The 12,408-nt window shown below is 41.7% G+C and overlaps 1 protein-coding gene across 4 annotated transcripts in view; it reads left to right on the top strand.

Moving 5' to 3' along the window:
* The window catches only part of MYRIP (myosin VIIA and Rab interacting protein), a 234,007-nt gene that overhangs the window by 198,088 nt on the left and 23,511 nt on the right, over positions 1-12,408 (top strand). For all 4 annotated transcript variants that reach the window (XM_063325386.1, XM_063325385.1, XM_063325387.1 and 1 more), the window contains 2 exons: positions 2,372-3,021; positions 9,747-9,986. In XM_063325386.1, coding sequence (XP_063181456.1) covers positions 2,372-3,021; positions 9,747-9,986 — 890 coding nt within the window. The remainder of the gene's footprint in view (positions 1-2,371; positions 3,022-9,746; positions 9,987-12,408) is intronic.

Below are 12,408 nucleotides of genomic sequence, written 5' to 3'. Positions count from 1 at the left end.
TGATGACTGAAGAGCTGCCGAATCATGAATTAGTGCTTTTTTCCCATTTACTGATAGTTTCACAATGACACTTCTTAAATCTATTTCGTTTTCACATGGATAAATCATAGCACATACCCATAGAATTGTGTGCAAAATCCATTCTTTCAAGTAAGTGACTTTGCTTTGGAAAATCAGGAAGGTAGCATTTGCTGTTACTTGAAGCTGGGGAAAACTGAGTCAGCTTTCTCAATATAAAGTTCTCAGTGACTTTCCTTTCCACCCTGCTTGCCTTCTAAGATGTAATCAACTACTATCCTGTCCTTTCTTCAGTTAACTGAGGATGTTTGACCAATTCTTATGTGTTGTTGCTAAACAAAATAAGGGGGTACGGTTTGGAAGAGAAAAAAGTATAATGATGTGGCACTCCACTGCATTACGTTTGCGTGATGTGGGGCAGCTGAATTCAGTTTCTCCTGGAGATTTATATCTTGCAGAGCTCTTTGCTTTATTTGAAGGAACAACGTTTTTAATCAAAGGTCCTTTTTCTCTCAAGAGTATCCTATACTTAGATTAGTGAGCATAGTTGGAAGGCAGAAGTTCCTTATGCTTGATAGCTTGTATTCTTTTTTTGCTCCAACATCAGCTGTTACAATAAAGAATTATTAGTGCTCCCTATAAACCTGACATCAGTTATATCCTCAGCTGGTCACTGCAAGAAGAAAGCTATTAATATTTTGATTTCTTTTTAAACAGGAGTAGGAATTGACCTCAGAGATGTATTTTCTCCAGTTCTCTGAACTGGCATGAAATTTAGGAAGTGAAAACAAGCCAAAAGGACTCAAATGAGTAACAAATACAAAACCTGTTCTAAATCTTGCATAGCTCCTAAGTTTAATTACCATTTAATTATTGTTTCATTTTTGTGGGGGTGTTTTGCTGGCGGTAGTGCACCACAGACTTTTTTTTTTTTTTTTGATAAACTGAGCACACCTTCTTACTGCATACTTACATTCGTTAGGAACAATTCCAGGGAAAAAGTCATTCTCTTGAGCTCCAAGTATTTGTAATCATGTAATGCAAGATGCTTGAGTATCATCTACAACACTATCAAGATTTTACTACTTCCATTTTTAAATAGTGATGTTCTGCTTACAGTTTTAGAAAACTATTAGTTTAGGATAAGTATTTCTACGATTTTCTGGAAATGGCAAATTTGAACCCATGGAAGGAAGCTGTAAGACCCAAAAGTTCATTCAATAGGCTGAGGTTACTGTGTAAATCCATGGGATTATCTATTTATTCAACTGCTGTGGGAGGTAGGGTCATCACACATTCACATTTCCCATGAAGGGACTTTTCAAGTTTGATTGGAAATGGAATCTAAATTTGGAAGAAATGCAATTCTGTGAGTTATTACAGCACTTTTGGACCATATTTGTGGCATTTATTTTTTTCTGTCAGAGTTGTAAAACATACTCTGAAAAAATGTAAGAGCAGCCGTGCTTGGGTGAGACAAAAAGCTCATTTAGTCTGGGATGCAACAGCAGCCACAGTAACCATAAGCAGGAGCCTAGGAAAGATTAGGAGAAGGCAAGTATTTTTCGTGCTGCCTCTGAGTAGGCTCTGAACCTCCAGAACTTTCATCTTAATGGCTACCTGAGCTAGAAGTGTTTTTCTCTATTTAGTAAACCTCAGTGGATTTCTCTTTCTTGTCCATAGCCATCTCCCAGATTAATTTCTAGCATCCGTAACACCATTAGGCAAGAAGCTCCACAGGTCTAGTACCCATTGCATCCCGCTTCTTTCTTTTGTTTGTTTTGAACCTTGCTTTCACTAGCTCCACTTGATGTCCTCTAATATGTTGGAAGACATTCCTCCCTAATCTTTTAGCATGTGTCCTCTCAGTCTTCTCTCCTCCAGATGGCAGAGCTCTGGCTTACTTAATCATTCCTTCGATGGAAGGTCTTTCAGAACCTGGTGCAACCTTTGTTGCTCTTCTCTGATCCTTGTTCTGTCTTCCCTTTTCAAGCTGGGGGACCAGAACTGCACACAGAATCGAAGACATTTGCAAAGCTCAGGATTTATACATGTCTCTCTACTGATGTTCCTTCGTTCTTTCCTAATAATTCTTCTAGAAAAAAGCTTTGATCCAAGTACTCTCACATTTTAAATAGTCATCACCAGGACTTTAAGTGGTGGCTTCTGATAAAAGAAGTACGGCAGCAGGGCTCACAAGGTCAGAGAACTTATGTAGCAGCAACACTTGCGTTTGTTCATTGGTTTTGTTGAACCCTCCAATTTTTGGCCAGTTGATGGCAAACTGGCAAGTAAAATGAGCCTTTCACCCTGTGATCACATAGCGATAATTGTTCTTGTTTCGTTTTCGTAGATCCGCCTTCTGTTTTTCAAAGCACTGATGGAAACTGGGTAGCTTTGCAGAATGTCACTTTGCCTCGCCCTCGAATGCTCGCCAAACCAAAGAGTCAAGTATTCGAAGCTTTGGAGAACGAATCCAGCGTTGTCTCTGCCTATGACGAGATGGGCTCAGACAGCGAGGATGACTACGACTGGAATGTGGCCTTGAACAAGCTGCGTCGGAGACCTCGGCAGTTACCAGATGATTTCTATTACACCAATTCCCAGTATGGTACTGAGTGGGTTTATGGCAATGATCAGTACCAGGCAGTGACCTCCCCTTCCTCTGGGTTGTACACCAATACTGAGACAGTGTTCTCAGATTCTGAAACATCTTCAGTAAATTCTTCCCAGGAAGCTAAAGGACCTAGCAAACTTCTCTGGTTACAAAGCAGAACTCAAAGTGATATGCCCAGAATGGAAAAAAACCATTTCCACGGAGAACTGGATGTAAATTTCAATCCACAGGCAACCAGTTTGGAGTATTCAGACAGCAGTGAGACTGAAGAAGTCAATTATGATTTAGAAAAGAGGTCAAGAAGGTGGAGGAAAAGCAAAGCGATTTCTGAAGAATTATGTGAAGGAAAAAATCGCACAAAACCCAACAAGATGAATTTAAGTCAGGTAATTGTGTTTGAGCTTACCGAATGCAATCTCAAAAAGAGCTGGGCAAAACTAATTAATCTATACCAGGAACAACGTGTGAATTGTGAGTGGGAGGTGGAATGTTCTGCAAGCTTTATCCTCCTCATGCCTCATAATTGAGAAGAAGCAAAGGTAAAGCGTCACATATACCATGGCTTTGCCTCTTTCTCAAACATGCCACTTCCATCCGATCAATGACATTGGAAATGCTGTAAAATACAGTGCTCTAAATAAAAAAAAAAAAAAGTCAGGATTTGCCAACAGCTAACAAATGTTGACTAATCACCTGTTCTGTTGCATTATGGGGGTTTTTAACTCCTTTGTTCTTGGAGTAAGAAATAACTCTCATGCCTGGGAATCTTCTGCGTGCTGTTTGCAGATGTCCTGGTAAGGGATAAAGCTAATGAGCAGCAGACCTTCAGAAAGGGCTGGTTTTGAAATATGGTCCAAGTGATGTCTGCTTTTAATTGATCACTTGATTATGAGTTCTGGTGTGTTAGGGTAAGTGTTTACAAACTACTTCCATTTAAATAATTTGTCATTTGATTAAAAAAAAAAAAAAAAACACAAGAAAACAAACAGAAAATAACAGCTCAAATTTAGAATAACTGATCACACAACTTGAAGGCAGCAAAGCACTCCGCAAACATTTCTTTTAAGCAACAAGTGTGGGATAACCAGAAAGCAAAGAAAAGTCTGTCTGGAGTTTGTACAGGCCTGGGACTGATATTATATAAGGGACCCAGTTGTCCCCCAAACCTTTTTTAGCAGTACAAGCACACTTCTAACTAATTACCCAGCTGGATGAGGAGAATACCGACCCCTTGTCCAGTTCCATTTCCCGTGTCCTACCCCTCTCATATCCTGGAGCTGCATCACTGCTGCAGCGGAATAATGGTAAGCCTGAAGTAAGGAGCTAAGTGCTGTCTTCTCCCTGTGCCTCTGACTACAAGCAAAGCAATCCAGTCTTTAAAGCCGTCTGAGCAATTTTAGGATGCCTGGAATCGTTTTTCTTTGCTTATCCTACTAGCCTATATTTCCCGTAGAAAGACATCAGTACGGCTGATTGTAAATCAAGATTAGGATTCTAGGATTTCAGCAGGTTTTTAATGCTGGATAAGCTATTATTAATTCTGTATCTATTCCATCTGCTTTTAGGAGATGGGTGTGGGTGTTTTGTACTGATTCATTTATACTCATGTCCTCATGTGTTTAAAACGTACAGCTGTTGAAGGGGAGTTATGTATGATAATGTGCTGTAACAACACATCGGTGGCCATTAATGACTTCTTAGAACGTCAGGCAGCATTACAGGACTTTCCAGGGGCTGCACAAAGACCGTATTTTGTACAAAGACTCCTGCATTTCCCTTTCTGGCTTTGCGTATTTGTGCCTATTCTGTGTGTCTATGTGTATCTATATTCATATCATGGCTTTCAAGTTACTACTGCTCTGCAGAGCATAGAGGAGCAAAGCGTACGGGGAAGATGTCCTAGAGATGTTCCTCCAGTGGAGAACAAAAAGGCAAGGTGCTTCCAGACATACATGATGGCATTCTGCAGCAACCTAGAATGTGCTTCATTGTGCAAGCTGGTGCAGAAAATGATTGGTTTTTCAAACTCTTCTGTGAGTTGCCTTGCATCTTAAGTGCTGCTTATACCTCTCTGTTGTGCTCAAAAATGCAAGGGTTGGGATTCTGACCCCTTCTCCCCTTCCTTTTAGCCCTGAAGCTAAAAGAGGTTCCTGCTGTCCTGCTCCCTCAGCCACAGTGGGGCAGGTGGAGGCACACTGCCTCCGGATCACACTGCTGTACTCAAAGCAATGGGATTCTCAGGAGAAACTTTATGCATGGCTGGATGGATTTGCATCTATTTATTTTGGTTTTGGACACACACCCCCTGGTGGCCGGTTTGACAGCTGGTGCCCACATTTGGAGAACTGTTACTCCAGCCTCCAGTACGTGAGCGCTGCTGGGAGCAGGGATGGGGCTGGCTACTACAGTTTATAGCAAGGATGTTGCACGGTTGAACAGTTCTAGGAAGCGACTAAAATGATCAGGAGCGTAAGGAATATGATTTGAGGTATGATAATAAATTAGCCCGACATCATTTATATAGCTTAGAAAAATGAGATTAAAGGCATGTCAGGGCCTCGTATAATCCCCAAAGTAATGTATTGATCTTGGTAAAATGATTGAGGCTGCAGCAGAGAGCCCTACATGTAAATAGTTTGTACAAAATGATAGTGTAGGTGCACTGCAGTCAGCATAAACTTAAGGAAGCTTCATTGTGGGGTCTTAAATCAGTCAGATTTTCACATGCTGAGGTTATGCAGAATTTACAGAAACCATACAAAATGCTCTTCTAAACCGTGCTGCATCTAGATATTAAACACTCAACAACGGATCGTATGTAAATTGCAGTGAAGAAACACATTTTTTTCTTATTTTGCTGCGTTTTAATAATAACAGAATCACAGAACGGTAGGGATTGGAAGGGACCTCTGGAGATCATCTAGTCCAACCCCCCCACCAAAGCAGGGTCACCTAGAGCAGGTTGCACAGGAACGCGTCCAGGCGGGTTTTGAGTATCTCCAGAGATGGAGACTCCACCACCTCTCTGGGCAGCCTGTTCCAGTGCTCTGCCACCCTCAGAATGAAGAAGTTTTTCCTCATATTGAGATGGAATTTCCTGTGTTCCAGTTTGTGCCCGTTGCCCCTTGTCCTGTCACCGGGCACCACTGATAAGAGCCGGACCCCATCCTCTTGACACCCACCCTTTAGATACTGATAAGCATTGATGAGAACATGACAATTTGTTAACCATTATGTTTTCATCAGCATTGCAGAACGGATTTTAGTTTAGCAGTCTAAAAGCTGGTGTTGTGGTATTTTTAAATCAAGTTCCAGTACCTAGATTAGGGTATTGCTCTGGCAGTTTTTTAAAACCGATTTTAGACTCAACACCGGAATTCTGACTTTTGTGACTGCGAGAGAATTTATTGTATGAAGTCTGGAGTGACTTTAAAAGGGAAACCTGTAAACAGGTATCAAGATGTATTTGGGGAGAATTTTTGCTGCTTTATGATAGGTAAAAGAACAATCTGCTTTACTGGGTTGCCTGTAGAAATGCTGCAAATGTGGTCATGAAGCAAGTATAGAGGGATGTGAAAACTGTCCTGATAAAACTGATGTCCTACCATAATAAATTTCGGATAACCTGATTACTTATGTAACACAGGAGATTTATATTCCTGGGGAACCTAGATTGGGAAGTGCCATCTCGTTTTTAATGATAGTTATTTTTCAAATTGTAGCTTCTTACAAGAAATTGCCACTCAAACCACCGATCTCTGTCGGCTTTCATTATTATTAATAATTGATATTATTAATATAGATGTATTGGCTTGCATTATCTTTTTGAGAGGAGGAGGTGTTGCTTAGTGTAGCTGCAATTCTTATATTTCTGATGGAAAGCGGAGTGGCTTAATTGCTTCCAGTGAAGGAAGTGCCCTCATGATGAGTTTGCTCCTTTGATCAGGAGACCCCACCTGTTAATTACAGCCCTGCAGCCAGGTACAGGTTGAGCACTGTCGGGCTGCCGCTCCCCACGGGATGGCGCTTGGGATGTATTTATTGAAAACAGCTGGCCTGAAATTACACCGGCTCTCACTGAGAAACTGCCCGCAAACCTCACAATTTGTGTCTTTTCCTAAAAAACCATAGCTTCTGATTTTTCGTTTCCTCTATGAATGGAGCTTTCTCTCAGGAGTTTATCGTATAACATGAATTCGGTTCTGGAGCCTCCTAGCCAGTGCTTTGCTTGCTTGCTTAATTTTGGGGATTTTTTTTTTTGTTCGCTAGGATTACATTGTGTTATCAGCCATTTGCATGCAAGGATTTGGATAGAGTGTGTGAGGAAGGGTGTATTTCCTAGTTCATTGTCTGCTAAAGGACTTACGCTTGCACTGGAAACGCTTCATTTTCTTTTAGTGAGAGTGGGTTTGTGGCTGTGATAGCCGGCCCGGCCCTCGCTGAAGCTCTGCTTTCAGATACAGCAGTAGCACTTTACTCTTGTTTGCAGATGTTAGTACTACATGCTGCTGATAGATGCAAATGGGAATTTACACAATGATTTATATGAAGACAAAGATGTCATTAAACTTACCAGATAGAGCCGAAGTGAGAACAGTAAGGAATAATGAAGTTTAAGATAGCATCTATTAAATAAATAATAGCACCTTTCAATGTATTTATTATTTTTTATGGTTGTCATGGCTTCTAATGCATTTTTTTAATCTGTTAATCCATGAAAGCGGTGCCATCTCCTCGCAAATAGTTCACTGTCACCGTCTGAAAAGCTCAACACACAAGCCAAGCAGCCTACCAGAAACCACAAAGTGCAGCATTATAGGATATCAGATCATAGGATATCAGATATCTTGCAAATGTACGTACTCCACCTGCTTATTGTAAGGAGGTTGAAAGATAGATAATAGACATACCTGAATCCAGCTGTAATAAAATCAGTACCCTTAAGGTGAATCCTGCCCTGAGAAAGGATGTGTATTCATAACACAAATTTAGCTAATGTGGAATAAAACCCTAGGGATGCCAAGGCAGCTCATGACTTTCACCAGCAAAAAGTTTAGCAATACGTGAGTATTTTTCATTAGCAGATTGTGGGTCAGGGGTTGTAATGAGTTGTTGAATTACATGCAGGATATGTCTGAAAAAAAATCTCTTGTTTTGAGGAAGTACCGTTATGATAAATACAGATTTTTAATTAAAAAGGTGAAATGATACCAGTCTTCTAAATGTATATATGAGCGTATAACGTATTCTAAAACTAAAGTGGAAACACACTGACTTGAAATCTTGTTCACGATCTTATTCAGAACATCTTGGAAGTTCATTTGGCAGAAAAGTCTTTTTACTCTGCAAAAGCTGATTGTTTGGGAAAAGAATAAATTTCAGTATAAGCCTGTGGTTCCCCGTCTATTATAGTTAATCATGTACTTTCAAATCCTGATTTTCTAAAAGGGCTTTCTGCATCCTGAAGGTGAGCTATAAAGCAATAACATAGTTGCGTAATTGATTCACAGGTAACTGCAGACAAAAATTGTCCAGAAAGCTGTGAAAGTGCTAGACACCACATAGTACGGTTTACTGTATGAGAGATGAGGACTGGCATTATGAACATGGTGTGTCAATCCATTAAGAGCAGTTTTGTAAGAGAGTTGTCAGAGTTAACGTTTCCCGTGAGCCCTGAAGGTAATTGGTCCGTCCATAAATACTGCTGCTGCGGCTGCAGAGACAGTAGCTGTGCAAAGCAAATCTCCTGTTTATGTATTTCCAAATGAATGGTAGAGCGAACACAGCTTTTAGTCTCTCCGGCAGTGTCCTGTCATGGTAGGAGAGCTTAAGGCAAATAGGAATTATTTCCTGTCTGAGAATTGCTCCAGATCCTCCTCTTAGACCTGCTGCAGCGTGCCTGCTGCTTCTGGGTCCCAGGCTGTGTTCTTTATAGCCTCCGTCCGGGCGGTTTTGTCGTGATTGTGCTCCATTTCAAAGAATTCGTAATTTTTAAAACCACCTAATTCCACCTTACTTAATGCACTTGACTGAAGCACTAAACCAAGTGTCTAATTATTCAAAGCTCTCTCTTAGCAGTCGGCGGGGAGAGAAGAGCATTTCCAGAAGGCCATTAATGCTATAGGTGGAGTGGGTTGCTCTGGGAGATGCCTGTCTCTCCATGGACTCTAGCGGAAACCAGGGGAAATCGGGTCCTAATCAGACAGCACAGATCCAGAAAATATGTTAGTATGTACCTGGACATTAGTTTTTGGCATAACCATTAGATATTTTCCAGTTTCCTGCGAGGGCTGACAAAAAAAAAAAGGCCCCTTTCCACATTATTAAATGTAGGGCTGGCACCCTGCTAAACAGACTCGCAAAAGGATTTTGTTTTTCTGCTGCTCAGCCTCCAGAGTAAAAAACTTGTCATGGTCGAGTCTGTAACACCCAGCGTACTTAACTGAGCCTCTGAGTACTTCCCACCTTTAAGGGTCCAAGAGTAAGAAAAGAAGGCGCTCCTAAAGATTGAACTTGTTCCAAGGAGGCTGGCATTTGGAAAATAATCATCACTGTAGAGGATCCACCTGTGTAAATAATCACTGGGAAAGCTGAAAATCTTAATCGCCATCATGTAATAAAAGAGAGATTTTTTTCAAAACTTGTTTCCAATAGTCTTTAAGAAAGAACACGGATAATGCTCAAGACCAGCAGTCAGGGGACTCGAGCGCAGCTTTCAACTGACAGCTGGACACAACTGACAGGTCACAAGCCTATTCATTCCCACACTTCACTTTAACTGCACCGTGCCCGAGAGTGATGGCCGTGCGGTGCTGGGAATGGGAAATGCCATTTAGGCTGTTCTTTCAGTAGTTGCACACAGATACGTAATGATTTTGATAGTTCCTTTTTACATAATCTAAAAGTGAGCAGGAATGATAAATGTAATCCAGCAGGTGTGGGTCTACTGGCATTCCTCTCTAAAGACATGGTATTTTTTTATCAGCACACTTAGTGTACTTTCTTTCTAGCTTTGCTGCAGAGTGGTCGTACCTATACTTTTCCAGGAAGCTATTTGTTTTCCTTGCTGTACCTATACAGTAATTACACTGCTCTTCTAATCTCCTTGTAGGATTTCGATGATTTATCAGAAACAGACATAAGCAGTGAGGATCAGCATCAGAACATCAAGCCTGACCTTATGGAAGAGGAGCTTAAATCCAGGTTATTTCAGCTCGCTGCTAAAATGAGTGACAAGGAAACATCTTCTGGTGAAGAACAAGAGCCAGAACCTAGAACAGACCCTGAAAACCAAAAGGAGAGTTTGTCCTCGGAGGAAAATGGCAGAAGTATTCAGGAAGAGTTAAAGAAGGTAAGTGGTCATAGTAGAGCAGCAGAGCTAATATTGTAAAAGTTAGAGTGCAGAAAGAGAAAGTTTTGGTTAAAAAATGACACATAGTTGCGTGAAAAAGCCCAGGGTCCTTTACACTGGGTCTGTGCACGCTTGCGCGTGTAAAACTTCAGTTTAGGTCTGTGTTCCTTCCTGTGAGCCTATAGCATCAACCCAAAGCAGTGAACTTCGCTTGTGTAATAAACCTTCGACTGATATTAATGGAACTATGTCAGTTTATACTGACTGAGAATTGGCTTATATGTTTTTTATTTAAAAACATATCCAGTTCTTTTTTCCTCCTTGCTAACCAGCTGATTTAAGTGGGGTTTTTTTCAGTCCTTTTATTTGCTCCCCTCTTTTTGGTATCATGCAGTTCATTCTGATGTCCTAGATTATTCTTTTGCCTCTCTATTGGAATATTTTGTGCTTCTTTAAAGGTTTCCAACCCTGTTGCTCTGTCAGCTAATACGCCTCTGAGAGTAGTGACATATTCTAGTGAAACTGAAATCCAGTGTCAGTTCTGATAATGTATGAGATCTTCCATTTGTGCCATTTCACCCTTACAATGAGATGTCTGATTGCAGTGTCACTCCACAGGACTTACCACCTGCCCTCTTCCCTTCCTACCTCTGAACTTCTCTTCAGATCATGTCGTGTGCTTGAATTTTGGTGCTGTAGAAGCCCAGCACTGCCCCCCTTGCCAGTCACTCATATCCCTTAGATCCACTTGGGCTCATTCTTGTCTTCTGTGTGTCTTAACTTGCCTCTTGGGGTCTTCTCTGCTCAGTAGCTCAGCTTTGACAGGGGTTCTGGACAACGCTCTACAGGAAATCTATTCTTCATTTGAAAGGTGTTTTGTTCAAATGCTATAAAGAACTAATACATCAGGAGGTGGAAGGAGGATTGACTCAGGTGGATGATAGGATGCTGTCCAAGTGTGCAGGAATGGTGTCAGGAAAGCCAGTGTTGAATCTGAATCCAGGAAAGCCTGGAGTTGAATCTGGTGGTGGACATGAAGGGAAATAAGAAAGACTTCTACAGTTATATCAGCAGCAAAAGTCAGATGAGGGAAAGGGGGGCTCACTACTGCAGTGACCTGGTAATACAGGCTATGGAAAAACCTAAATTACACAACATTGTTTTCACCTCAGTTTACACGTGAGATTTGCCCTCAAGAATCCCAGGCCCCTGAGACCTGTGGAAAAGTCTAAAGCAGTGAAGACTTACCCTTGGTAGAGGAGGATGAGATTAGCAAACGTTTCAACAAATGGGCCGTACACACGTGCATGGCACCCAATGGGGATGCACTCACAAGAGCTGAGGGAGCTGGCCCATGTCATGGTGAGGCCACTCTTTTTCATCTTTGAAAGATTGTGGTGATCTGGGACATTCAGAGCGCTGAATGTTGTTTGTTTTGACTTTAACAAGGCTTTCAACATTATCTCACATAATGTCCTCGCAGACAAATTGAGCAAGTAAGGACTGGATAAGTAGACAGTGAGGTGGACTGAAAATTGCCTGAAGCTGGGCCAAAAGAGTTGCAAAAGGCTTGAAATCCAGCTGGAGCCCATTCCCCAGTGGTGTACCCCAGTGGTCAGTTCTGTGACCAGTACTGTTTAACATCATCATTATCGACAGAGACAATGAGACAGAGTGTACCCTAAATTTGGAAGAGCAGTTGATACATGAGATGGTTCTGTTGTCATTCAGAGGACTTTGACAGGCTGGATAAATGAGCCAACAGAACCTCATGAAGTTCAACAAAGGGAAATGGAAAATCCTGCACCAGGAAAGCGATTATGCCATGCACCAACACAGGCTGGAGGCCATCTGTCTGGGAAACAGCTTGGCAGAAAAGGTGCTTAGGGGTCCTGGTGGACATGAAGTTGAACATAGGCCAGCAATGTGCCCTTGCATAAAAGAAGGCCACCAGCATTCAGTGGACCAAGGGAGGTGATTATTCCCCTGTATTCAATGCTGGTGAGGCCAGCTCTGGAGCGTGATGTCCTGTTCCGGGCTCCCCAGTACAAGGGACACATGGACATACTGGAGTGTGTCCAATGAAGGCCCACAGAGATGGTTGAAAGATTGGGGCATCTATTGTATGAGGAGAGGCTGAGAGAGCTGGAATTGTCTAGCCAAGAGAAGAGAAGAGAAGGCAAGGCTAAGGGATGATCTCTTCAATGTGTATAAAAACCTGGGGCAGGGGAGAGGTTGAAATAAAGAAGTGGGATTCAGACTCTTCTCACCCGCGTCTAGTGACAGGACAAGAAGCAGTGGGAACAAACTGAAATACAAGAAACTCCATCTAAACATAAAAAGCTTTTTCACTGCGAGAGTGTCAAATGCTGGAATAGGTTTCCCAGAGAGATTGTAGTGCCTGTGTCCTTGGAGCTAATCA

This window comes from Chroicocephalus ridibundus, chromosome 2, assembly GCF_963924245.1.
Source record: "Chroicocephalus ridibundus chromosome 2, bChrRid1.1, whole genome shotgun sequence".
Taxonomy (NCBI): domain Eukaryota; kingdom Metazoa; phylum Chordata; class Aves; order Charadriiformes; family Laridae; genus Chroicocephalus; species Chroicocephalus ridibundus.
Note: the sequence above shows the minus strand (reverse complement) of the source record. Positions and strands in the feature narration are given on the sequence as shown.